We start from the raw sequence: 24,478 nt of genomic DNA on the forward strand, positions 1-24,478 counted from the left end.
CTCTCCCCTCACGCACCCGGCACCGCCGTGCCCGCGGCGAGGCCGCAGGCGCCGTGCGCGCGCGCCGTGCCCGCGCACCGCGCCGTGCCCGCGCAGCCCGCCCCGGCCGCCGTGCGCCCCCCCCCACCCCCCCCACCCCGGGGCGGGGGGCGGGCGCGCGCTGTCCCGGCCGGCGCTGATCTCGCGCCGCCATTGGCCGCTGTCTGCGCTGACGTCACGATCATGCTGAGAATGGCTGATCGGGGCCGCTGATTTCATTGTGTGACGCCGGGACCCGCCCAGCCCCGGCCGCCTGCAGCCGCAGCCCCGCGCAGCACGGTGAGCCCGCCGAGGGGCCGGCGGCCGGGCAACGCCCCGGGGGGGGCGGCGGGCGATGAGGGGAGGGGGGCGGCCCGGGACCCGCCGGGGGCTCCGCGGCCGGGGCGGGCGGGCGGGAGGCGGCGCGGGGCCGGCGGGAGAAGAGGGGGGGGGGGGGGGGGGAGCGCGCGCGGGGGGGCGCCGCGCGGGCTGGCGCGCGCGGAGCCGCCTCGGGCGCGCACGCGCGCTGCGCCTCCCTCCCGGCGGGCCCGCAGCCGCCGCGCCGCCGGGAGGGGGCCGCGTGCGCATGCGCCGCGTGAGCGGGGGGAGGGAGGGCGGGCGGGCGTGCGCGGCGCGGCCTCGGGGCGGGCTGGGCGCATGCGCACAGAGCGCGTCTCCCCCTCCCCGCCGCCCGGGCGCGTTGCTAGGGCTTCGCGGGCCCGGCCTGAGGGGGGGCCTCGGCTGGCGGGGATGTTGGATTTGGGCAAGCACTGAGGGGATCGGTGCCCCGCATCGAGTGTGGTGTCCTTCAGACTGGGAATAATAAAGCTTGGAATAAAACCGTCTTTGATTGTGCCCTGGGTTTAGTGCAGTTTTCCAAGTTAGTGCTGCAAGGGCCTTTCGTGCTCCCGTTCGTAGGCTTACTAGAAATAACCCACCTAAACCTACACAAATAATACTGGAGTGTGCAAATAATAATCCATGAGGTCTCCCCAAAAAGCCCCGCACCTTACAAAGTTTTTACTAAGTGGCAGCCAAAAGTAGTCCCAACACCCTCCAAACTGGAGTACTGAAGCAGTTGATGTCCCCAGGGTAAAACTGACTCCTTTTTGCTGACAAGGGCCTTACAAATGCTGCTGTACCTGGTTAAGTTAAAACGGGGCTGATGCAGCTGAGGCCAGAAGCCTCATCAGCATGCATAAAGTTAGGTGAGATGCATAAACCTGCGGAGCAGATGCCATAGGTCATGCTGTTACCAAGTTTCTGAGAGCTCGTTTGTCCCTGAGCAAGGGCTGAGTTTTATAAGCAGAACTCTAATTATACTAGATTGCAAATGCTGTACCTGGTGCTGTAAGTCACAGAGACTTAGAAATAGCTTCATGGGACAGGCAGCGTATTACACTCACCCATGGATCAGCGTGATCTGCCGCGCTGACAGCCTGCATGGGAAAGGACCAGCAGCCTGCACCTTCAGGGGATTAACCATGGGTGCTGGGTGTCTGCTACCTTCATGCACGCTGTGTGATTGGGGGGAATTCATTATTGTGTTTTTATTTTGTTTCTTAACTTTCCCCTTGGGATGTGTGAAAAAACTCAGTTTTTACCAGACATGGAAAGTGAATGAACTGATTGCTAGTTCAGGTCAGGTTTCTAAAGCTGTAGCTAATAGTGTCTCTGCCGTGGTCTTGTTTTATTTATGTATGTAATAGCTTCCTTATTATAGTCGCAGTTTTGTCTTGGGTTTGTATTGGCACTGAGTCTTGTTATTTTGTACCACTGGAGTTCTGTGGATGGAAAGAAAAATTGAAATGAGGAACGTGCTGATTTTCTTACTGCGCCTGTTGAGGATGGGCAGACTAGAAGAGCAGTAGGCTTAGAGGCTTTTACAAGAGGACTTTTTTTTTTTTTCACCAAACAAATTCTTGTATGGTGCTGAGGTTAAAAAACAAAACAACACTGCTTGTTCCCTTTTACCCCTGTGTTAATCCCTGACAGTTTTATAATGGTTTATAGTGTAAAATAATTTTACACAGTTACAGTGGCTCGTTCTCTGTGTAAAAATCTTCTTAAGTGTGATGTGTGATTTCAACTCCAGGACTGATTTCTGTTACAGCTTGGAATGAGAGGGATATCCTTAAATTTTTATTTCACATCTTTCAAATGTATGGGTATTTTTAACGCAGCATCTTACAGAGACTTACCTTGTAAGTAAGTTTACTTGGCTCAGCAATCTTAACATTCCCAGACTTTTTGATGTCTGTAATGCTACACATCGTAGACTCACTTTAGACCACAGACAAATTTATTTTTTTCCCTCTGCTGCTGCTTCTCTTTTTCCATTTACTTTTTCCCCCAGACCTTTCAAGTAGTCATTGTGGAGCACTTTTCTTTTTTTTTTTTTTTTTAATAAGGAATCATCAGTACAGGAATATTCCCTTTTTCTTATGGTTGTTCCTTCTCTTGTGATGCTCCTTGACACCAAGTTGTCTTCAGTAGTTTCTAAAAATACATCTCTGGGCTTCACCAGGTCTCCCTGGAGAGATTTTTAATTCTGGAAGCTGAATAAAGCAGCTAGAGCGGAAGAACTAGGCAGTTGTGGCAAACTGTGGGATCGTCATTACGTTAAGTACGTGTTTCATAAAGCAAATGCAAAGTTGCATGAAGCAAACTTCAGGAGCCAGCTTGGCTTTAATTCTCCCTTCTTCCCTTGTGCTCTCTTGCCACAGAAAGGGAAAAAAGAAGGATACTTTGGGAAAAGTTGCTCAAATGCTGTCTAAAGAAGTTCAGCTGTAAGAATAACCTTGATCTCATCTGACGAGGAGCCAGTGTGACAGGCTGAAGTGTGTTAGTAGGATCGTCCTTCCTGAGGCTCGTATTCAGCAGTCTTGGAGAAACTGAAGGGCATGGAGTTCCCATCGTGGTCCTTACCTCTCACGAGCCTGAGATCCCCAGGGTCTGACTTCAGCACTTGGGCTGTTTACATCTGCCTAACTGCTGCATATAGAGAAGGGGTTCTTCTGGTGCTATTATATGTATATATATATATATATATATATTTTTTTTTTTTATTATTTTATTTTATTATTTTTTTCAATTAGCTTTCAGTTTAGAAGTTTAGAAGGGGAGTGAGGGTTAACATCTTTATCTTGATGGGTTCACCAAAGACTGAGGAGTGGGAGACAACCAGCCTGGGAAGCTGAGTGATGTGTGTTGGCTTAGGACACACAGCAATTGTGAAGGAAATACTTAGAGGAAACCTGTTTTTAAACTTGTCATAGGTTGTTCTCAGCACTGTCACTTAGACATCAAAATACGTGCCGAAGCTGCCTTATTTTATTAGCAGAGCAGGTGGATGTTGAGTCTTCAAAAATACTGCTTTGTTACCCCTACCTTTTTCTGAAGGTTCATGGAATTTCACTTTACTTACTGCTTTGCCTGAATTTAACAAATGTTACTGAATTCTGTAACAGTCTCTCTTCAGTTCCAATGTATTGCCCACCAGCAGTACACCTGTTTTTCTGAAAAGCTCCAGTGTGTGTTTTCTAAGCTTGGCAAGTCAAACATTAAAAATTAAATCCTGATAAGAATCCACGTGGATTTCTAACTCGGAGTCTGAGGTTCAGGATAAAGGTGAGAAATCTGAAGAAACCGGAGTGCTTTGTGGATACACGATTTGGGAAAAGGAGATTATTGCCTTTGAAGTTACTGAGATTCCCCTGAATGATACTGAGTTCATTGTGAAGGCGTATCAACTTCTGATTACCTTGATACTAATGGGGCTGCATTACTGCTTAGCGACGTCAGCACTTTGTAAGTTATCTCCAGTCTGTGGATATTTCCACTGTTAGCTGGGGATCTCCAGTGTCGAAGTGCAAGAATTAATACCCAGTTCTGAACAGCTACGGAAACCGATGCAAAATCAGTAACACTTCTCTAAAAAGCCTCAGTGTAATACTTTGATGAATATACCTTGTATGGTTGTAGTCTCCAAGTCACGTTTTCCCCTTTGTGGATGCTCAATGTAGTCAGTGTAGGTAAATGGTAGGTTTGACAAGTATGGGAATAAGCAAAACCTGCCTGTGAAATGGGATGTGCCGAGGCAACACCTTGTGAATTAACATGACCATCACGGATTGGTTTGGAAGTAACCTTATAGCCCACCCAGTCCCCAGCGCCATGAGCAGGGACCCCTCCTGCCAGCCCAGGCTGCCCAAATCCCACCCAGCCTGGCCTTGGGCACTGCCTAGGATGGGGCACCCACAGCTCCTCTGGGTAGCCTGAGCCACGGCCTCACCGCCCTCAGAGTGAAGAATTTCTTCCCATTATCTAGTCTAAACCTCCCTTCTGCTTTATCAACTGCACCGCTCACCTTGCTGTCAGTTTGGTGCTTTGGGAGTATATATGGCTTTCTAATGGAGTGTCCAAACATTCAGTAATTGGGTTATTCAGCACAGGATATTCTAAGTATGTGCTTAAGAACTGCTGATAGCAAACTGATTTCCATCTAGACTTTACAGATAATGTGCTATCAGTGTGGTGGTGTATTTTTAAGCATGCAAGAGAAGAAATACTGCTAAATGTCCTGCACACTTGTGTGAAGACAGCATGCAAGTTTTGTCCTATGCTATTGAGGTAGAATGCTTGGAAGTTTACTGTTAGTTGTAGTAGAAATAGTAGTAATAACCTTGTGATTTCTTATTCCTAATTAGAAACTATGTGGGCAATTAAAACAAGCAAAGAAACAAACAAACCAAAAAAAAAAAAAAAGCCCAACAATTTACCATCTGAAATTAAGGTGATTCCTGATTTCCTTCCTCTTGTTCTTTATAATCTGAGATCTTCACGAGAAGTTGCATTTCCTGCCCAGCTATGAACATCTTGTGAGGTTTGCTACATCTGCAATCCAAATAGCAAAAACCACTGCAGCTTCCTGGGGGGCAGGATGGGTTTCTTGGGCTTCATCCCAGACAGTAGTGCTGTACGTTGAGGTTTCCTATCCCTTGTGTACTCTAGAACTTAACATCTTCTTGTTATTGATGGTGTTACGCTGAACAACTATAGTTTAGGTGATGGTATTGTGGGGTGTGAGAGAAATGCTGCAGTGGAGCACCACAGAATTGGTCAGTTGGCTTTGGGTAGAAGTTGGACCTCATTTTCTGTTGGGCAGGAACAGCTGCCGGCATAAGCCCACTGTTCTGCTATTTAGCCCTACATTTTTGTTGTGCCTGATAACAGACAGTTTTTAAAAACTTCCTTGAACAGGCTGCCTGTCCCCCAGTCACAGCACCAAGCCTGCTGGAATTCGAGGAGCGTTTGGACACCACTATCAGACACGTGGGATTTGGGTGGTCCTGTGTGGGGCCAGGGGTTGGACTCAATGATCCTTGTGGGTCCCTTCCAGCTCAGGATATTCCATGAATTAATTGGCAGAACAGAATGAATATGATTGTCTTACAGAGCAGGATAGCTAGCGAGGTTTTTTTATCAGTTGGAACTGGAAATAAGAGTATTTTCTTGTCCTTTCTGGAGTTTCGGTAAATGTGTGTGGATGGGTTGGGCAGTGGGAGGCAGTACAGAGCTCTTTGTTGACCTCGGGTTCAGTATAAAATGCAAAAAGCATTAATAAATTCTTACTTGCTCCTTTGAAAGTTGAGCTTACATTCTAACAATAAAGTTATGACTCAGCTTCCATAACTGTATCGGTAGTGTCCTGCAATCTGTTTATTTAAATCCAATCCTGATTGCCTCTGCACAGATACTCCGAGCTGTACTTGATCAGACTCGAAGGCAAAAGTTGCTACGGAATCTTACCAATGTTTTAGTTGGCAGGTGTAACTTCCAAGCACTTGAAAGGTAACCACAAAAATGCGATGTTTAACAAACCAGACTGTGACCTCTTCTCAGTTGAGGTAGGCGAAGTCTGTCATGCAATGTGTATTTTGGATGTATATTGGATGACAGGCTTCATCTTCAGCATCAGGAAAGACAGAAGGTTCATAACTATTTCTGATGAGGTCATTCTTGGGTGCTGATCTCAGCTAAATAAAACAGGACCACTGGTACTGGGACAGAAACTGGGTCTTGTCCTGTCATGTTCAGTGTTTTTTTTAGAGGCCTGTGGAACTCAAGTGTCCATTACCATTAACTACCATAATTATCTTAATAACATGAAAGGTGTTGGGTGTCTGCTCTTGCTCGTGACCCCTTAATGATTTTCTTTATTTGCTGTTAGATGTTCTGCGAAGATTGTGTATATTTCCCTTCTCCTCCTTTCCATCTGAGATTTCCAAAATCAACAATTAAAAGTTGGTAGCTACAAAGGGTTCCCCCCGTAGCTTTATTTTCCTGCAAGGTGACAGTATGGTTTCTTACTCTTCAGTTTGTTCTGCGTTATTTTTATGTAAATACTGAAAATATTAAACATAACTTGTGGCTGGTGCCATTTCCCTTTTCTGAAGCAATGAGTCAGATGCAGACTGTTCCTGGACAGCGGCTTGATTTGTCTCAGCTGGCAGCTTTCTGTGTGAGACAAAATAAAGCCCCATTTTGGAAACCTTGTGGTGATGGGGCTTTTCCTACCAGTTTTGGTAACGCTGATTGGAGCTAGATAGCCAAGGGATTGTATGTTATTTGCCTGTGCAGAGCACATAGCAAGTGTGAAACCCAACTTTGCTGGTACAGAGTCCCTTCAGTAGTAATTTGCTCGCACTTGGCAACATCCAGCTGCCTGCTGCCTGCCTTTTGCAGTCCCGGGTGTGAATTTCACACGTAAGGAGGCTGTGCCTGGCCTGATGCTTCCACCAGGCCGCAGCCGAAGAGGCCGCCTCAGCACCCTCACCATGGAGCCTGGGGGCTGTGGGCACGCTCCTGGGGCAGCTGCCCCTGGTGGCCTGGGCCCTGTGCGGCTGCACAGGGTCTCTCATGGGGAGACCCGGTGCTGGAGGCAAGGGCCAAAAGCACTGCCAGGTCCCCATGAGCTCTGGAGGGAGCAGGGGGGGTCTCTTGGTTCTGGCTGAGTGGGCTGGAAAACTTGGTGCCGCTTTGGATAAAGCCATGAAGCAGGAGGGCTTCCTGAGGGCTGTGGCACTGGGCTCTGTTCAGCATCCAACACTGGTTTATACCACTGTAAAACAACCCTTAAGCATTCTTTTTTTAAAAAAAAATAATAAAAAAGTATTACTTTAGGGTACAGTTTCATGGTATCTTTCACCTTTCCAAATGCAGGCTGTGGTTTGTGTGGTCCCTCCTTTGTGTTAATATTACTGTGTTAGCATTGCGGTGGGCTGGACTGAACCCCCAAAGCCTTTCTGTTTGCTTTTTTGTTTTTGTCTTTTGAGTTGGTCTTCAGTCCTGGTCCTTGATCTTTTCAACCTTGCAGCTGCAAAGTGCGCGTGCTGACGCAGCAGGAGGAGTGGGATTGAGCAGCCATAATGGAGTGTAGGATTTGCTGAAGTCAGAGACGGTGGAAACTACTCGTGCCAGACTGTAACCTTCCTTTTATCTCAGATTGTCTCTTTTTTTGGTAGGGGAGGGGACGCAAATCTGCCAATATTGTTGGAGCAGCTGGTGTTACTCTGTTTTGCCTAATGCCTTTTTTTTCCTTTTTTCAAGTGACAAACTTTTTTCTTTGTCTGAAACCAGAGGCTCTTGGGCTTAGCGCTTCAATGTAATACTTGCTTATGAAAGGCTGTCAGTGTTGTTCCAAACATGTAGCTCACCTGCTCAACTTGAGTCCCTCACAAAGGAGTCACTAATGCTGACTGTAACAGTATTGTCTTTTCAGTTTTTTTGAAAGTAAAAGTAAGTAAAAGTATGGGTAAAGGATTCCTTAAAGATGTCAGCACTTAGCATTACCACAAGCATAAATAAGAGCCTGTGCATTCTACGAGCATTACAGTTTTTATTCCAACTTTCAGAGTATCTTCTTTTATTTTTAGATGAATCTGCGTTCTGTATTTACTGTAGAACAACAAAGGATATTACAGCGTTATTATGAAAATGGAATGACAAATCAAAGTAAAAATTGCTTTCAGCTCATATTACAGTGTGCACAAGAAACTAAACTGGACTTCAGTGTAGTCAGGGTAAGTACTGAGGCCTTCCAAATTTGTATGTTAAAGTTGTACACGTTCATTTCTTTACATAAAATATCTTCAGAGGGCTGAAGTCTTTAACTCCATACGTGTCTCTAACTCAGACTTCACGCTTGTATAATGTTCGTTTTTATTCAGTGAGCCTGTTTATAGTCTGTTTGCTCTGAAATGTCATCACATGGTTGCTGTATTAAGCAGGAGCCTGGATTGCACAAGGAGTGTTTGTTTTGTTTTTGTTTCTTTTTTATTTTGTTATTTTTCTTTGTCTTTTGTTAATGGTGTTGTGTTTGTATTTTGCTGTGTTCTTTTTTTTTCTTTTTTTTTTTTTTTTAATTAAACTGCAAATAGAATTGCCCTATAGAAGCTTTGTGCAATGTATTGTATCAAAGAAAGGTCATGTTATTAAGAAACTATTCTTAGTTAAACCAATTTCTGTAACCTTATGTATTTGGGAAAAAATGTGGAAGTCTTTTTTTTTAACACACTGCCACATTTGTATTCCATGTCACAATCATAAATATTATGCTCATGCATGGTTATTTGCAGTGAGTACATTCTTGTCTTAGAGAAGAAGAATGCCAATAGTGCTAGCATGAGCTCTTCCAAAGTCTATGAATTCAATGCGAAGGGAAAGAATAATGTCTTTATGAAACTCTAGACAATAAAATGGCTGTTGTCTTAGAGCAGAAATAGAAATCATGAAACATTAACTGAAAAAATAACAGTCGGAGTGGAGCTAGGAGTTACTGTGACACTGGGCATAAAGGAGCAAGAAGAAAGACCAGTCTAGTTCTTAGATATCTGCCTGGGGTATACTGAAACTGACAACTCCTCCTGCCTCTTAATTCTTCATTCCCATCTCTCAAAAGGCTCTGGAAATACTAAACTTAACTTTCTCAGCTCAGGAAGTTCTGAAAGTCAGCCAGAAATTCAGACTCCCTGGGACAAACAGTTGTAACAGGAATCTGGATGCTGATGATGCAGTCGGGCTTATTTTTCTATTTTTATTCTGATTGAAGGACCTAGAGGAGGCAGCTAGTCTGCTCTGCTTGCAGTCCTCATTCATTATCCACCTTATTACTCTTCCCTCTTCTCTTTCCCTTACTGCAATAATGTGTCATAGCTTTTTTCTTTAGTTCTCTTCCTTTATTGTGCCCTTCTTTGCAACCCATATACTCTTCCTGCTTGTGAAACGCAATGGAAACAGACTGAGTATTTGTCCTGCGCTTGTCATACTTTCAATGATCTTACCTTTCTCTTCTTCATACCTCTCATTTCTGCCTCTGAATTCCCACCCCCCTCTTTTTTTGTAGGACTGTTGGACAGGGATTAGTAGTTTGTACAGTGTCTAACAAAGTGATGCGTAGGTTGCACCTGACACTTGTAGATAAGACTGTAATAGAAACATGAATTACCTAAATGTGTGTTATAATTGAGAAGCCATAACTCTACGGATAAATAATTTCCCAAAATGGGATTTCTATAGCCTTATCCCATAGAACTACATCCAGTCTTTCTAATCTTTAGATGGATTGAAGAGTCCAATTTATGATTTGGTGTAAACATCTACAGATTTTTGTTTGTTTTTTTTACCACAATATATAAGCTATGCCTCTCCCTTTTAAAATTAGGAAATGTGGAAATGTTAGTTCTGGGAAAATCACTTAACCCTCTTCAAATTTGATAGAGATGCATTTGAGCTGTATAGGGTTTGAATAGCATGTTTTTGTTCATTAATATTAGCATACTTCTACTCTTGGTTGCTTTTTGTGTTTGCAGTAAGTATAAGCAGTATGTCTTGTTGAAGTTCTCTGACGATTTTTCGTAGTTATCACCGAATGCTGAGGAGCATGTGTTATACCCTTTTGGGGAGTTACACCCACAGATCATTCAGGTGGGTGCTTTAGGTTATATGGTGCGAGCAAGAACCTAGAACCTGGGGACAGAATCAGTAGAATGGGACTCTGAGCAGGGGGACATCTGACTTGGGATGTCTTATGAAACTTTACTTCAATCCCAAGTGAATAGTAGTACTAGTAAGTTATTTGCATTTCTTTATTTTGTTGATTCCTTTTTAGGAAAGTTGTGAGAAAAACTTCAGGTTTTAGTTTAATACAGTTGAAGAAGTTAGGGGTGGGGGATCTTCCTGGCCCCAAATTTGCAGTGTCTCTAGTTATAATTTCTATCTTGAAAATTTACTGACTGAGAAGAAAAAATGAAAAACAAATTCGATCATTTAAATTTGTTTTATGCAACAAAAGACAGTAACTTGAGACCTGTGGCTGTAATTTTGTATATTTACACTTGGTTTTGTGAAGCTAAATTCTATCACTAGTAACTGAGGGGTTTTTTGCATGCAATGAATCATGCCTCAGATTAGGCATTTTGTAAAATTCGACAATGAAAATGAGTAGAATGGATTGGAGACTTCAAGATATTTCTGTATGACAGGAGTGCATATTTTGCTGTAGAAAATCTATTTACTTCCTTAGTAGGTGTCAGTATGTGAAGAAAGCTCGCCTGCTTTCATGCGATGAGATGGAAATCCAAGATAGGTACTCGGTGCAGTTGCTTCTTGTGGGGTGAGGTGGTTTATTGATTACATCAACTGGTTTGGCTTGCTCAGTGTTGAGATCTTGTGTTGGTTTGGTTTTAGATGTGCAGCAGATGATATCCATAGTGGTACAGAAAACTGTTTCACCATATTTATATATGCATATCTGATTCTTTTCAGTAACCAACATAAGCTGATGCAAAAGCTTATTTTTTAATTCTTTGGTGCTTGTGTCTTATTCCCTTTTGCTGTCACATTCAGTACAAATGTCGTGTGGTGACAGAATTTAGCAAGTCTTGTCTCACTGATCCTGTAAGTTCCCAGGAGCAGTTATGCAGTGCTTATGCTTCCAGTGCTAGAGCTGATACTTCCACCAGATTAATTCTCTTTATCTTGAAACACTGAAGTTAATATTTCCCCTTAAGTTCTTTTAGCTGTATTTTAATTTATTACTTGCAGGACAGGCTTTCCTGTCTATTTAAAATAAACAGCAGCATATTTTGTTGTGTGTATAACCCCCATAGCAGGGGGAAAAATACCTACCTGAAAAAAGGAATATTGTCTTTTACACGAGTCCATATATTGTCATTGTCACTTTCAGAAATGTCCTAATAGGAAATTTCTGTTGGAATTTAACCCCTGTAGTCCTAATCTTGTCTCTCAAAAGCTTTTTGACATCAGATCTTGACTTATGTAGCTGGCAGAAGAGGAATTAGTCCTTAGGTTTAAATACTTCACAAAATCGTTTTATCATTTTCTAACAGAAAGAGTAGTTCCTGTTCTTGTTTTCTTCCTCTCATCTAAAATAAAGAATTGGCAGATTCTGTTCAAGGCAGTATTGAAAATTGAGTCTGTCAAGTTATTTGTTTGAGGAATCTTACTTCTTTTAGAAGTTTTTCCATGTATTTCAACAATGGTTTGGGATCCCAATGTGCTAAATATAAAAACTAAAATTCAGGGGAACTCATCACAGGGGTTCCACAATGAAATAAATCTTAAGGATAACTTTGGGATAGGAGGCATGATAGAGTCTATTAGGGTTTTTGAGAAACTAGGGATTTGGGATTGAGACTGGGATTCTCATGTGTATTACTGTGTGAATCCCAAGCATGAGAGACATGGATTTCCACCCTGCATTGTTCAGACTCTGCATAATCAGTAAATGACTTACAGGCTTGTAAACTTAGGTCTCAACTTGAACACTTAACATTTCATCAGATCTGCTTAAAGATTAAAAAAATGCCTATTTTTTTCTGCTTATTTAATGCTTTGTTTTGTGTTTGTTGTCGTTGTTGTTTGTTGTTTGCAGACGTGGGTTGGCAATAAAAGAAGGAAGATGAGCAGCAAGAGTGCTGTAGAATCTGGAGGCACTCCCCCAGGGACTGCCCCTACTACTCCCTCAGTACCTCCAGAAGCAGCAGTTAGAAATGTGGTAAATATTGCTCGATCCCAAAGTCAGCAGTCTTCTTGGACCTCTTCTAATAACGATGTAATAGTTACTGGTATATACAGTCCTGCTAGCTCATCCAGTAGGCAAGGATCCACCAAGCAGACAAATGCTTCAATGGCAGAAATACACAAAACCTCTATTCCAAGACTCTCGGGAAAAAATGACACAGACTTTCAGCAGCAGCACATCCCTATAGGACGACAAGTACCACACTGTAAAAATGCTTCCCTATTAGTAGGGGAAAAGACTATTATTTTATCTAGACAAACAAGCGTACTGAATTCTGCGAACTCCATTTATAGCCACACTAAAAAGAGCTATGGTGGCTCCTCAGTGCAGACCGCAGAGTTGGTGTTACCTCAGAAACCGATGATATGCCACAGACCTTGTAAAGCTGAACCCGTGGGATGTCAAAGGTTACAAAAACCGGAACATGCAGCTCTTGCATCGCATGTGCCCCCCGGACAAAGGGCTAATACTAGGGACCCTTCTTGTAGCACGCAAAACCTGGAAATTCGTGAAGTGTTTTCTCTGGCGGTTACAGATCAACCTCAAAGAATCGTGGGAGGAAGCACGGCACAGAAGCACTGCTCGGGGGAAGGCAGCTGTCTGTCCATTGCGATGGAAACTGGCGACGTGGATGACGAGTATGCTAGAGAAGAAGAACTAGCATCCATGGGAGCACAAATACAAAGCTATTCAAGATACTGTGAAAGTAGCAGCTCTGTTCGAGTAGAGAACCAAAGCGCAGCCTTGTCGGGGCCAGGAAGAAACGTGAGCTGTAGTTCTCAGCTGGTGAATGCCAGGGACGTGCCTGACAATGTTCTGTATCATAACAGAGACTACCACTTGCCTGCACGGACCTCGTTGCATACAACATCCAGTACATTATATAGCAGTGCTAATCCATCAAGAAGTACTTTTTCTCCTCATTTTACATCTTCAAGTCAACTGAGGCTGTCACAAAACCAAAATAATTACCAGGTAATCTGTCAATTTATTCGTCTTCAAATCTTGAAGACAAGGTCATAGATGAGTAATGTGTTCTTTGAAGGCTGGTGGCTAGTAAGGGGTAGGTTCATATTTCTGCAAGCTGTGCTCGATTTACATCCTTCAGGAGAGATGATTCCTTCTTAAATAGAAGCAAAGGTATGACTAAAATATGGTAGCACTTAGCTGTGTAGCTGAGCCTGTGGCTGTAGTGGGCAGCCATACAATGAGGAGCAGTCTGGGCTTTATGGTTTTACTAGGTAAAGTTTGCTTACAGGAGGCTCATACCTGTGACTGCTGATGCACGCTACTCTGTGTTGTCCTGACTTGGCTTGCCAGTGCATGTCACAGCTCTTCCCTTGGTTGTTCCTCTGCAGGCATCCTTTGCACGTGGCAGAGGGCACAACACGGGATCACACTGTCATTTGTGTGCTGTACAGTTGCTTGCCCTTATTAATGTCAGCTTGGATTAGCTCTTCCATCAGCACTGCCTTTACCCACTATAGAATTGCTGATACCGTGGACCGGTTTTCTGTTAGTTATTAGATCTCACACAAGCTAGATAAGATGATGGAAGACACTAAGCAAGCAAATATTCTTCCTCTCCCACAGCATCTAATTCAAATATCAGTTTTACATTCAGTCCTGTTATTTCCTCATCCTACAACAGAGCCCATTCAACGAATATTGAGAGGGGAAAATTAAATGCAGATAATTGAAGAACTACAAGATCTTCAGAAGAAGCTGTAACACTGATACACTTACTTTTTTATTTTTTTATTTTATTTAATAAACAGGGGAGAGATAATCATGCAGGAAACATCCAAATTGATTTTTTAATGGATTTTTGTGCAGTCTGGCATGCCATAATCTATAGACACTGCGATAAGTCTTACAACTGACAGGATGCTATATTACCTGTGTTACTTCTGTGCTTTTCTCTGTTACATTTTCAAATTTATCCCCAAAATGAACCATACAAAAACATACCATCTTTTCTTGTGCATTGCTCACTAGTGTAGGGAACAATACTTTGTGGTGGTTTTTCTATTTTTTTTCCTCTTCTTTCTGACATGTTCCTATCTTGTGAGGATTTGAAAGAAAGTTTTTGAGTCCAAGTGCATACCACTTTTCACCAGAAATCATCAGGATTACTGCTTTTCTTGGCAAACCTGAGGTTTGAGGAACATGTGCTCTCTGGACTAGATTCTGTGCAGTAGAGGGGATATCTCCAATTCTTATTTATGGCCTTTATTAAGTCAAATAACTTGGATAAGCTGTTTTTCCCCTTTTTCCCATCTGCTCTCAGATGGTCTGTCAGTGTTTGCTATTACTATTCTTGAATTACAAAATTCATTAAATGCTGTTTACTTTTGAAATTTCAGTTTCATGGGAGAGGAAAAGCTGTAAATGTGTGCATCTGTTCTATCAAGGGTTGGTAAAGCTGCGAAAGCGCATACAGCACAGTTAAGGAAACTTTTCTTAAGTTTCACATAGTGAAATATAGTATTGATACCTCCAGCCGTATGCTCATGGTACTTTATTTCACTCTTGAAAAAGCATTAGTTATCTGTATTACTGTTTTTATTTATTTATTTATTTATTCATTTGTTTGCTTTTAATTATTATTATTGTTTTTATTCTTTTAGAAATTTGAAATAACTCATATTGGGGATATTTTGGGGGTAGGGACTGAGGCTCTTTATAGATAGAATGGTTCATGGCAGGTGACATTTTATCCATGTGGTGTGGATCAGAACAAGGACATCTCTGTAACTTACTTTGTTGTCGTTGTTTCTTTGTTGTTTTTCCCCATTATAAAGATGTTTGGTAAGTAAGGAATTCTTCTTTACTCCGTTTGACTTCCGTGCCTGTCTTTAACAAGCTCTGTTCTATGGAATTTTGGAATGCAGCTTGGGCTGGGGGAAATTCTGTTTCTTGTGGCATCCTTTGCCTTTCCCAGTCTTAAGCCTTGGAAAAACTGGGAAGGTTGCTGTTAGCTGACTTGGTGCTGTAAGCATCCATGCTGTGAAACTCTGAGATGATACTCATCAGTATCAGAAAATTTACGAGGGCAGATCCGTACAGCCATGCAGAAATTGGTGGTGCTGATTTCTCCACATCACTGCATTCCTTGACAAGAGTTTTTAGCGTATTGCAGAACAGTGCAACGTTGAGGTCTGTATCTTAGGACGTGTCAGTGTATGGCAGGGACTCACTTCCAAAACTCAGCTCACTTTTACAAGAAACGTTCACTGCCACCTTCAAAATCGTCTGTAATGTAGCACACCCCAATAGGCTGATAACACATTTTACCAAAATCATCAGGTCTGCACTGCTTTCACTCCCTCCCTCCCCAAGTGCTCCTCCTAAAATTATGAGTTATCAGCCCTCCTTTCAACGTCTTAGGTCTGTAGGGTGGCTTGCTCCGATCTAATACTGATCTTCAGTTAAGAAGCCCACTGCTTCCCCTTTCCTTTCCTGCCTTGTTTTTGCCCCCAGGCTGTGTGGTGGAGCACAGGCATTATTCCCCTGAGACCTGGACTGAGGAGTAGTTCCAGTTTGGGGCTGAAAGCTGGAATTCAGAGGAATGACTTTTCTGTTGGCTGAATTTAGCAGTCCTTGCTCAGCCCAAGTAGAAGGGGAAAAGGGGAAAGAACAGCTCTCCATACAGCTCTCCATACCCAACACACTCCTTGGCTGCGTTTTGGTTGTCTGTGGTCCTTGGGTCAGGTTGGGCAGAGTGTTTTAAGTACTCATTTGCTTCCCAGAATTTAAGGGAAGCCAAAGAAAAAACTCTGAGTCTGGTATGACTGGTATCTCTCATAGACACTCCCTTTCCTTACACCTTAATAACCTCTATATATTAAACTTCCAGAGACGTGTATTTTATAACTGTATTAATTCATTTTTTTTTTTCTTCTTGAGAGCTTTTTTTTTTTTTCTTCCCCAGGTGCTGTCTAACATCTTGTAGACATGTATAGGATCACACTTCCTTTGTGTGTAGTCAGTTCCAGTTACTGTTATTGCCCTTCTTAGCCAATTTATCAGCCTAGGAATGAAGATCCTTAAGCTTAGGGACATTTTCCTAAATTTAAAAATAGATTAAACCCGAGTTTGCAGGATTGTTAGAGTGGTTAAGCAGCCAAGCAGATGCTTCTTTAAAGGCAGGAACGCGTGATTGGTGTTTTGATGAAGTGATTACTGTTGTACATTGGTGGGGCATCTAATTAGCAATTAGTTATAGCTTCCTTACTGGTTCAATTAATCAAATCCATGTTAGTGTAACCTAAGAATAAATTTAATAAAATGATCAATTTTAATGCCTGAGCAGTTTTGCTAAACAAATTGTTCAACCCACTTACTTTGCTTAGTTTGGCTTTCAGCTCCCCGAATGAGAGGCTCCTTGCTGCTCCTCAGGCTGAATGCAGATTTAGTCGCAGTTTACTCCCCCCCCAACCCTAAGGGGCAAAAATCCTGTGGAAAACATGTGTGTTTTTTTAATTACTTTGTTCTACACACTGAAGCACAGTTAATCTGATTTAGTCCCATCTTCTTCTAGGGAAAGTCCTGAACACTGCAGCCAGTGCAGCAGAGTAGGATATGTGTAATTTGGATTTATTTATTACTGAGATCCACTTTAAGGATACTGCTTTGTATGAATGAGCTCTGAGTTTGCTTTATTTAAGGAAATGGAAATCAAATTCACTTCTGTGTTATTAAATGTGTCAGAGGGGTTTGTTTACTCCCTTGGAGGTTTTTTGCAGAGGAGAGGAGAGCTTCCTTGTTCATTTTGGGCAGCACGGCGTTTTGTGGGGGAAGCAGCGTGGTTTTCTCTGGAGTCTTGGGCAACGTGTTTCCTGACACTGGTTCTTGTAACAGAAGCAGAGCTGCGTTTGGCACAGCTGGTGGCTGCCCTTTATTTCTGGGACACACGAGCAGGGAGAACCCCTGGGCCTGCTTGGGGGGAGAGCAGCAGGGAGCAGGCTGCTGAAGCACTGCATGGGGCCTGCCCTGGCTCCAGGGAACAGGCCCAGGTGCTGCCTGGGGCTCTGGATTTGCCCCAGGGCATTGAGTCTGGGACGGTGGCATCCAGGTGAACTGGGAAGAGGTTGTGTGGGGACCTTGTATTGCCTGATGGCTTGAAGATACCAAAATGGTAGCACGCCAGTGTTGCAGTACTTTGGGGCTTTCTGTAGCGTCTGCGAGAGTTCCCCCTTGGGCTCTGTTCCCTCTGAGACACAATATATTTTCTTTAACAGCTGCTTTAGGTCGTTTTTGCAGCTCACCGTGGCTGTTCCAGTTGGAGCAGGACTAGGGGGCACGGCTGCGGGCGTCTGGGCTCTAGCTGCTGCAGGAAGACAACCAAAGAAGAAAAACCCTTCTGCCTCTTTATAGAGCCAGTTGAGAACATTTCCATGTATATTGCCTTTCAAATAGTTAAACTTTATTGGATTTGGCATCATATCTGTCAGAACTGGTGTACATCTCTGTTCCAACCAACTGCTAGTTCATGCTCTGCCAGACCGATCCTTCTATTTACACAAAAAAGCACTTTTTTTTTTTTTTTCCATAGCCCCTCTTTAAATTTGTTGGTCTTCTGAGGAATAAGAATATAAAGCAGTGTTGGATCTGATCCACTGCTGAAGTAATTCCGTTTAACCTCGCAGTTAATTTAGCAGGAAAAATAAATAAATAAAAATAAACAGGAATTATGTGGATACTCGCATTGCTTTTCTGTTGTGTGAAGCTGTTGTGTGGGGTAGGAAATTGTAATGGACGTAACTTGTTTCTACTTGGTTTCTAAAATGTGTGCAAGTAAGAAATTGATATTTTAGTCAAGGAAGCTGGTGCAGACTTGCTCTTAGGAGGGGAGGGTGTTCATTTCTAGCCCTCTCTCTCCGCCCTCCTTGTGCTATAATGGGAAAGTGTCTGACATGAGGTAACCCTCAAGCACTTTCAGCTAAAAGCTAGAAGAATAAAAGTATCTTATGTGCTTGTACAGCAGACAAACTGTACCAGGTATTCTATATTTGGTTATACTCATGCTGAAAGATGCATTATTAGAGCTCTTCCCAAATACAGAAACTATTAGCATAGCTTGATAGAGTCAGCAGAAGCAAGTAGATTTTTCTTCCTCGTACATAGTGTGTGTAACAACTTGAGATTGATTAATCTCTTAAGCTATGTTTAGTCTGAAGCATTGCTTGTCTGCAGCAGAAGCTGAACATGGAATCCTAAATAAGCCGCCAATATTCCCGGTGATGAAACATTGCCCATGTCCAGGGAAAATAATACAAGATTATTTTTGATAAGCCTGGCTCTAGGAATGATGGGGGAGCAGCAGGAATCAAGGAAGCTAACCTTCGCCTTCACACCCATTCCTCATCCTTCTCCAGCCTAATCTCCCTGTTTTTTTCTGATAGTCTACAAATTCTTAACATTCAATGTTAAATATTTCAGTTACTAATGTCCTAGTATTTCTCTTCTGAAAGCTCAACTGACGTAACTGAAAAATACATTACAGCCCTTCTGCCAAACATTAGGCCTTTGCTAACTCCGGTTTGCTTAATCTTATGAGCTTTGCGACAGATAGAAGATGAAAACTTAAATTTTTAAAATGCAAGTTTTGAGATAGCAAAAGTACAGAAGGGTCTGAGGTGCAGTTGTGTTGTCACCCTCACTCAAAGAACCAGTTGATTTTTAGTCTTATAACAGTGAGGCAAGTGTGAGTCTGTTTTGATTCTACATCTTAAACTGTTTTAAATGCACTGCTATCAGAACCAAATGCACAACACTGAAGTCTTTTGAAAGCTGCTGTCTATTGTTCTAGTAGCAACCTAAACTGATGTTGTTTTCTGTTCTGTTTTCCCCTTCCTCTCTACAGATTTCAGGAAACCTTACTGTGCCTTGGATTACAGGTTGTTCCAGAAAAAGAGCAGTAAGTATATTTCCATTCAAGCATATGATGTATCGAGTAGAGGAATAAAATTTCATGTAAATGCATTTTTGAATATTTCAGTTCGGTTTAGGTTGTGTTCTTATTTGGGTGTGTGTTTTGTGTTTTTTTTCCCCTTAATGTTTGTATTAGTCAAAGCATAATCTACAGCTACAATGCTTCAGTTAGCATGAAGTTGATGTTTATCTTCAAAAGCAAGTCAAGTAATGTGATGCCCAGGTATATGATTGTGCTATTAGCTGAAATGGAATGGTTTCTATTCGGGAGAGAATGAAACGCCCCAGCGAGTAACTCTCTTTTCAGTTACTCTGTGCACATTCACAGAATTAGTCCCTGCTATCTGTAGTAACTTTCTCAAATCTCATTTTACCCATGTGTCATTTTACATTAGGCAGAATCAGCCAGGTTGGTGTCTTCAATTCACAAATTACTCCAAGCATGATACAAGGTATGAAACAGCTTTTGTAAGGAAAATATCTGTATCCAACTCTTCTGTTTGGTTACTGTTCAAGAGTGGCTTGTGAACTTCTCTTTGAAGAGCATGGAGAATCTGCTTGTAAACCTGCAGCTTGGATGGTACAAACTAAGCTCTCGAGAGGCGTTTATGTGTTAGGCCAACTATATCAGAAGCAACAGTCAGGAGATGACTATCGTGATAACCAAACTACAAACCAATGAGCTGCATCGTGTGTATTGCTTTGGTAATGATGTCTGGGTAATGGAAGAACCTTGCCTTGCCTTCTCTTCCCCGCTGTGTACCCATGGCTGTTCGCTCACGTTAATTGTTTTCTCTCAGACTTTTGCTAGGTTTCAACAGTGGCACATTCCTAGTTTCTTCAGACTTCGATAGTCTCATTTTTATTTCTCTTTATTAGAGAGTACTTCAGAAGAGCACTTCCCAGAGGAAGATGCGCTTCCTTTTATACAAATCCTGTATAAAATTGTTCATTGAGGTGAAGGTGACAGCAATCCTGTTGCTTGTTCCATCTATCCTGTCCCTTCCAAGTACAACCTTTCTTGAGTAAGCTTTTATAAATGTAGCCTTTTTCTGGAAGGCACCTTCCCACTTCCATCTAAAACATCAAGCTGGTCAGTGTCCTAAGGTACAGCTTCACTAGTTGGCTGAGCTGATTTCACAGCACTTCACTGCCCAAAGGGGAAGTTTGCCCTCCACCCACACTCCATACGGGTGCACCACCACCCCGGCCATGGCACTGGTGCTGGTATCTAATTGCAAGGTACTCCAGGTCGAACACCTGACCTGTCAGATATATTTTTCTTCTGCTGAGCTTGTATTTCCACTGCTTTTAGTGAGCCGAACGTACTTGGGATCAGGTGAGTGCCAGAGCCAGCTCCAAGTAGGCAGCAGGAGCTGCTGGCTGGGAGCAGTGACCTGGTGGGTAAAAGCAGAGCTCCCAGTGCTGGCTGCGGCCGTCTGCAGCAGATTCTGTCCTGGTCTAGTGCAGAGCCCTGCAGGACTGTTAAGAATAACACCAAATTCCTTGTTGTTTCTCCATTTTTTTTTAATTATCAGTGGATAATGCTTAGGCAGGACATCTTGAGCTTTTAACAGTATTTAAACTGGTAGTTTAGAAGTTCACGTTTCTGAACAGAGTAATCTGCTCTGTGCTGCAGCTGGCGTATTTTTTTGCAGAGAATTGGGGCATTTTACCTCCTGATGAACCACAGATTCGCTGACTAATTCCTTCTGTAGTAAGGGAAGTTACTGTGCCAGGCTGCTCTCTGTTTACAAGTGGAATCTCTCCGGGGGCAGCGTCTCCTGGGGAAGGGCTGGTGGTTCCACTTTCTTCTGGCATTTCAATTATAGCTGCCTTTCCCCACAGCATGCTGTACTCCCGCTCTTACTTTGAGGTAAGCATTACAACTTGACACTTCTCTAGCTTGAACTTTAGATACTTGGAACACTTAAGGGAAGACTTTTCCATTACCATCAGCAGCTGCATTAGCTCCCTAAACCATAACTTTAATCACCCGTTTAACAGTGTAAACTATTTTTTCCAAGCCATTTTGCTCCGAAGTCCCTATGTAAATGAAATCATTTCTTTTTCTCATTACTTCTCCTGTTCCTCTGCCAGCCAGACTGCAACACCCGACTTAGATTGTTTAGAAAGTTAGTATGCAACTTTTTTTTTTTGGGGGGGGGGATGGTTTTGTTCAATTTCTTTCTCCTCTTTTTGCTCTACCAAGGTTGCGTTGCCATATGGGGATGCACCCAACTGGAAAATGCAGATGTAAGCAATTGCTGTGGCTGCTGCAGGGAGGTTGTTATGACTGAGAAGGCAACAGATAGAATTTCAAGGCAGCTGTCTTCACAGCACAGAGTGAATTGCAAATGGTGTATCTCCTTTGCTGCATAGGGCAGAAAGGTTCCTACCTTTCTACCAGGTACTCCAGATAAGTTACATCTTAGGGCAGTGTTTACCCTCATCTGACATACATTTGGATGAATCTATGTAGAAGGTGAGCCTTCGAGGATTTGGGAATGCTGGTTTTTAAGGGTGATTATTAGGGATTTCTTTTTCCTTAGACCTTCTCTCCTGTGTCTTTTTTTTAACCAACAGCTTTTGCGGTTTATTGATTAATATAATCCAATTCAACAGCATCTGTTTCCAGATCTGTGGCTTGCCTTTTTCCAATTTGAATGCATAATTGGTCATGTTGAGGAGAAAAGTTTAGGAGTTGGCGCTCCAAAGCTGATATATTCACAAGAGTGTAAGAAAACGGGAAGGGAGAACAAGCTCCTACTTCCTAGGAAACTTTTATTTTCAAACGTGAAATTCTTCTGAAGAAAGAGCATGAGGGAGCAGAATTAGAATGGATAGAGTTGCGATTGCGGCAATTACTGCCATTCAAACAGCAAAAAGGCTGATCTGTATTTTATCTAAAATGGAGAAGATTGGCTTTTACATGATCTGATTTTTTTTTTTTAATCTTCTGCTTTGATATTTTGTTTTCCTTGCCCTGTCCTTCAACTGCATCAAGAGACAAATAAGAGCTATCTGTGCAGGTCTGCAGAAACTTGCTAGTCTGCTCAGCTATGCCCTAAAATGATGTAATCCTGACAGTTAATGAATATTAGTCCAGAAATATCACTCAGTTATTCATGAGAATGTCCTTGGAAAATGTGGAGTTCCATATTCTGTTACGGTGCGTGCAGAGCATTGCCCTTTATGAACACTCTGATTTATTCTTTTTTCCCCACAGTGTGGTGGAAGGACAAGGATTCAAAGACAGCGATGAAGATAGTTGGTTAAATAAAAAAGAGGAAAATATCTTTTATCTTTTTCTTCTCCTTACACTTCAGTCTTAAGTGTACTAACTGTTCTTAAGTCATGTCATCTGATGTCTTAACGGAATGGTTAGTGTTTGTAATATATCAAACGTGGAAGGCATGTTATAACTTAGTGTGCTGACAACAGAAACCATTTTTCACAGGTGTTGACTCTAGGTAAGCTGTGCCTGGCTTAGCTGTGGAGTTTTGTTTCTGGAGGACAGCCAAGGGCCATGGAATTTTTTTGGGGGGAGAGGAGGAGGTGGGTTTTTTTTTTCTCAATTTCTATTTAGAAATAGTTCTAGTGGTATTAGTGACTTTGTGTTCCAGACTTGATATTAAGACAACAGATTAAGCTTTTAGAATTATTTCAGCCCGTCATCCTTGAGCAGCAGACATAGTAAATCAGAGAGTATGCAGCACGTATGTATTTTGGCTGGGATTTTCAGTGAAATTTAGTGCCTTTCATGTTAATGTCAGGGCTAGCTCATGCAGGGTTTCAAGGGGACATCGCCTTCAGTAGAAAAAGCTCAAAAAGGAGCTGATTTTTGTATTTCCCTTCCACCTGGAATAACATTGCATTGTACTGACGGCTTTGATCCCTTGCACAGTGTGCTTCTCAGGTCGGTGAGGCCTCTGAAGGTTGGTGAGCTGGGTGTGCCTAGAGCTTCAGCTGGCATTCACTGACCTCTCAGGCTGCTGTGCGGATATTTTCCCCCAAAACGTGGGAGTCCCCCAGGGCTCCTGTCCTGAACGTTTGCGTTTTGATTTTAAATTGCTGGTTTAATACAGACTATTTCAATAAGATTCTGGAGATAGCAGCAGTACAACGCTCCCCTCAGACTTGTGCCTGTCACAGAAGGAACACAGTAAGTGTGTTTTGAATCAAGTGGAGGACTGGATCTAACTCCAGGTCGCTGTGAGACCTGCCAGGAGTTATACTGGCACGCCTGGGCACAGGGTGCTGACAGCTGGTATGTGTGGAGGGCACTAAGTGGGGTAGGGACATCACTACAGCTGCTGAAGAAAGGACCTCGTTGGGCTCTGCTCTGAAAGCCTCGTGAAAACTCCTACTGCCAGAGTAAGCCAACATGCACTGGAGAAAATATGTCTTCGAGCAGCTTTTAAAGTAAAACAAGCACCCACAGGGATTAAAACTACTTGCAGCAAAGTGCACTTCAGTTGTACCTTTTTAGTTTATAACTGCATGCCAGTATTAAAATATTTATCAGTCCTGCCTCACCCGGAGCACACCGAAAGCTTACCAACATAGTGGAAAAAAGGCAAAAAGTCTCTTTTCTGGAAGTCTTAAGTTTGTGTGCTAGTGCTACATTAGCTGGAATAGTTTAAGGGTGCCTTTGGATGCTGCTTTCCTTGTCATCTGTTTCAAACACAATTTTGTCTGCAGGCTGTGCAGCTTGCAGTCTTCTGCAGGTGTCATGCTCTGAATGAAGCTGGTGGTAACACCGTTCTGCTAGCTGTTTTTAGGGGCCTTCAGGTATGTTTCTGCATCCTAAGAAGATTGGAAGTGTCTTGTGATGAGTAGTTGTCTGCCCATATGTGGAGAAAGGAACTGTCACGTCCTGGGGAAGGGCTGTGTCCAGAAACCAACCAGAATTGTTCTGGTAGTTATGGCCATCAGCTGCCTTCAATTTTTTTTGTTGTTTTTGTTCTCAAGGGAGAAATATGTATGGCCTGGGAGTCTTAGAGGGTGGAAGTGCACGTAGTGTGCCTGTCTGCGGCACATACAGCTCTTCAAGGGTGCTTTGGGCTGCACTGTGTATAAGAATAATATTAAATGGTATGGATGAGAAAGCAGGAATATGTACAGAATGGTTAACTCAAAAATAACTTCCTACTTACAAATAAGATCTTTACAAATGAATTGATAATTCTCTGGGAAAAAAAAAACAACTAGACGATTAGAAGTGTCAGAGTTCAAAGAGCTGAACGCTGGCATCATTGGGAATGGGGAACAAAGCAAAATAATGTCAGGAGTAGAGAAAATCTAGGATTTCGTCACACCTTGTAGGCTGTTTGCGATTCTGATCATCCTGTGCCTCCCAAAATTTAATAGAGCGATCAAACCAGTGATCAAAGTGACAGTGATCAAAGGCACGGA

At 42.8% G+C, this 24,478-nt stretch overlaps 1 protein-coding gene across 4 annotated transcripts in view; it reads left to right on the forward strand.

The window, feature by feature from the left end:
- The first annotated feature begins 239 nt into the window (after positions 1-239).
- The window catches only part of HDX (highly divergent homeobox), a 43,766-nt gene continuing 19,527 nt past the window's right edge, over positions 240-24,478 (forward strand). For 3 of the 4 annotated variants that reach the window (XM_032196198.1, XM_032196202.1, XM_032196200.1), the window contains exons 1-5: positions 240-318; positions 7,956-8,102; positions 9,940-10,005; positions 11,975-13,099; positions 18,993-19,046. In XM_032196198.1, coding sequence (XP_032052089.1) covers positions 7,956-8,102; positions 9,940-10,005; positions 11,975-13,099; positions 18,993-19,046 — 1,392 coding nt within the window. In that variant the 5' untranslated portion in view covers positions 240-318. The remainder of the gene's footprint in view (positions 319-7,955; positions 8,103-9,939; positions 10,006-11,974; positions 13,100-18,992; positions 19,047-24,478) is intronic. The other variant, XM_032196199.1, reaches the window with a different exon arrangement.

This window comes from Aythya fuligula, chromosome 13 (assembly GCF_009819795.1).
Source record: "Aythya fuligula isolate bAytFul2 chromosome 13, bAytFul2.pri, whole genome shotgun sequence".
Lineage (NCBI taxonomy): Eukaryota > Metazoa > Chordata > Aves > Anseriformes > Anatidae > Aythya > Aythya fuligula.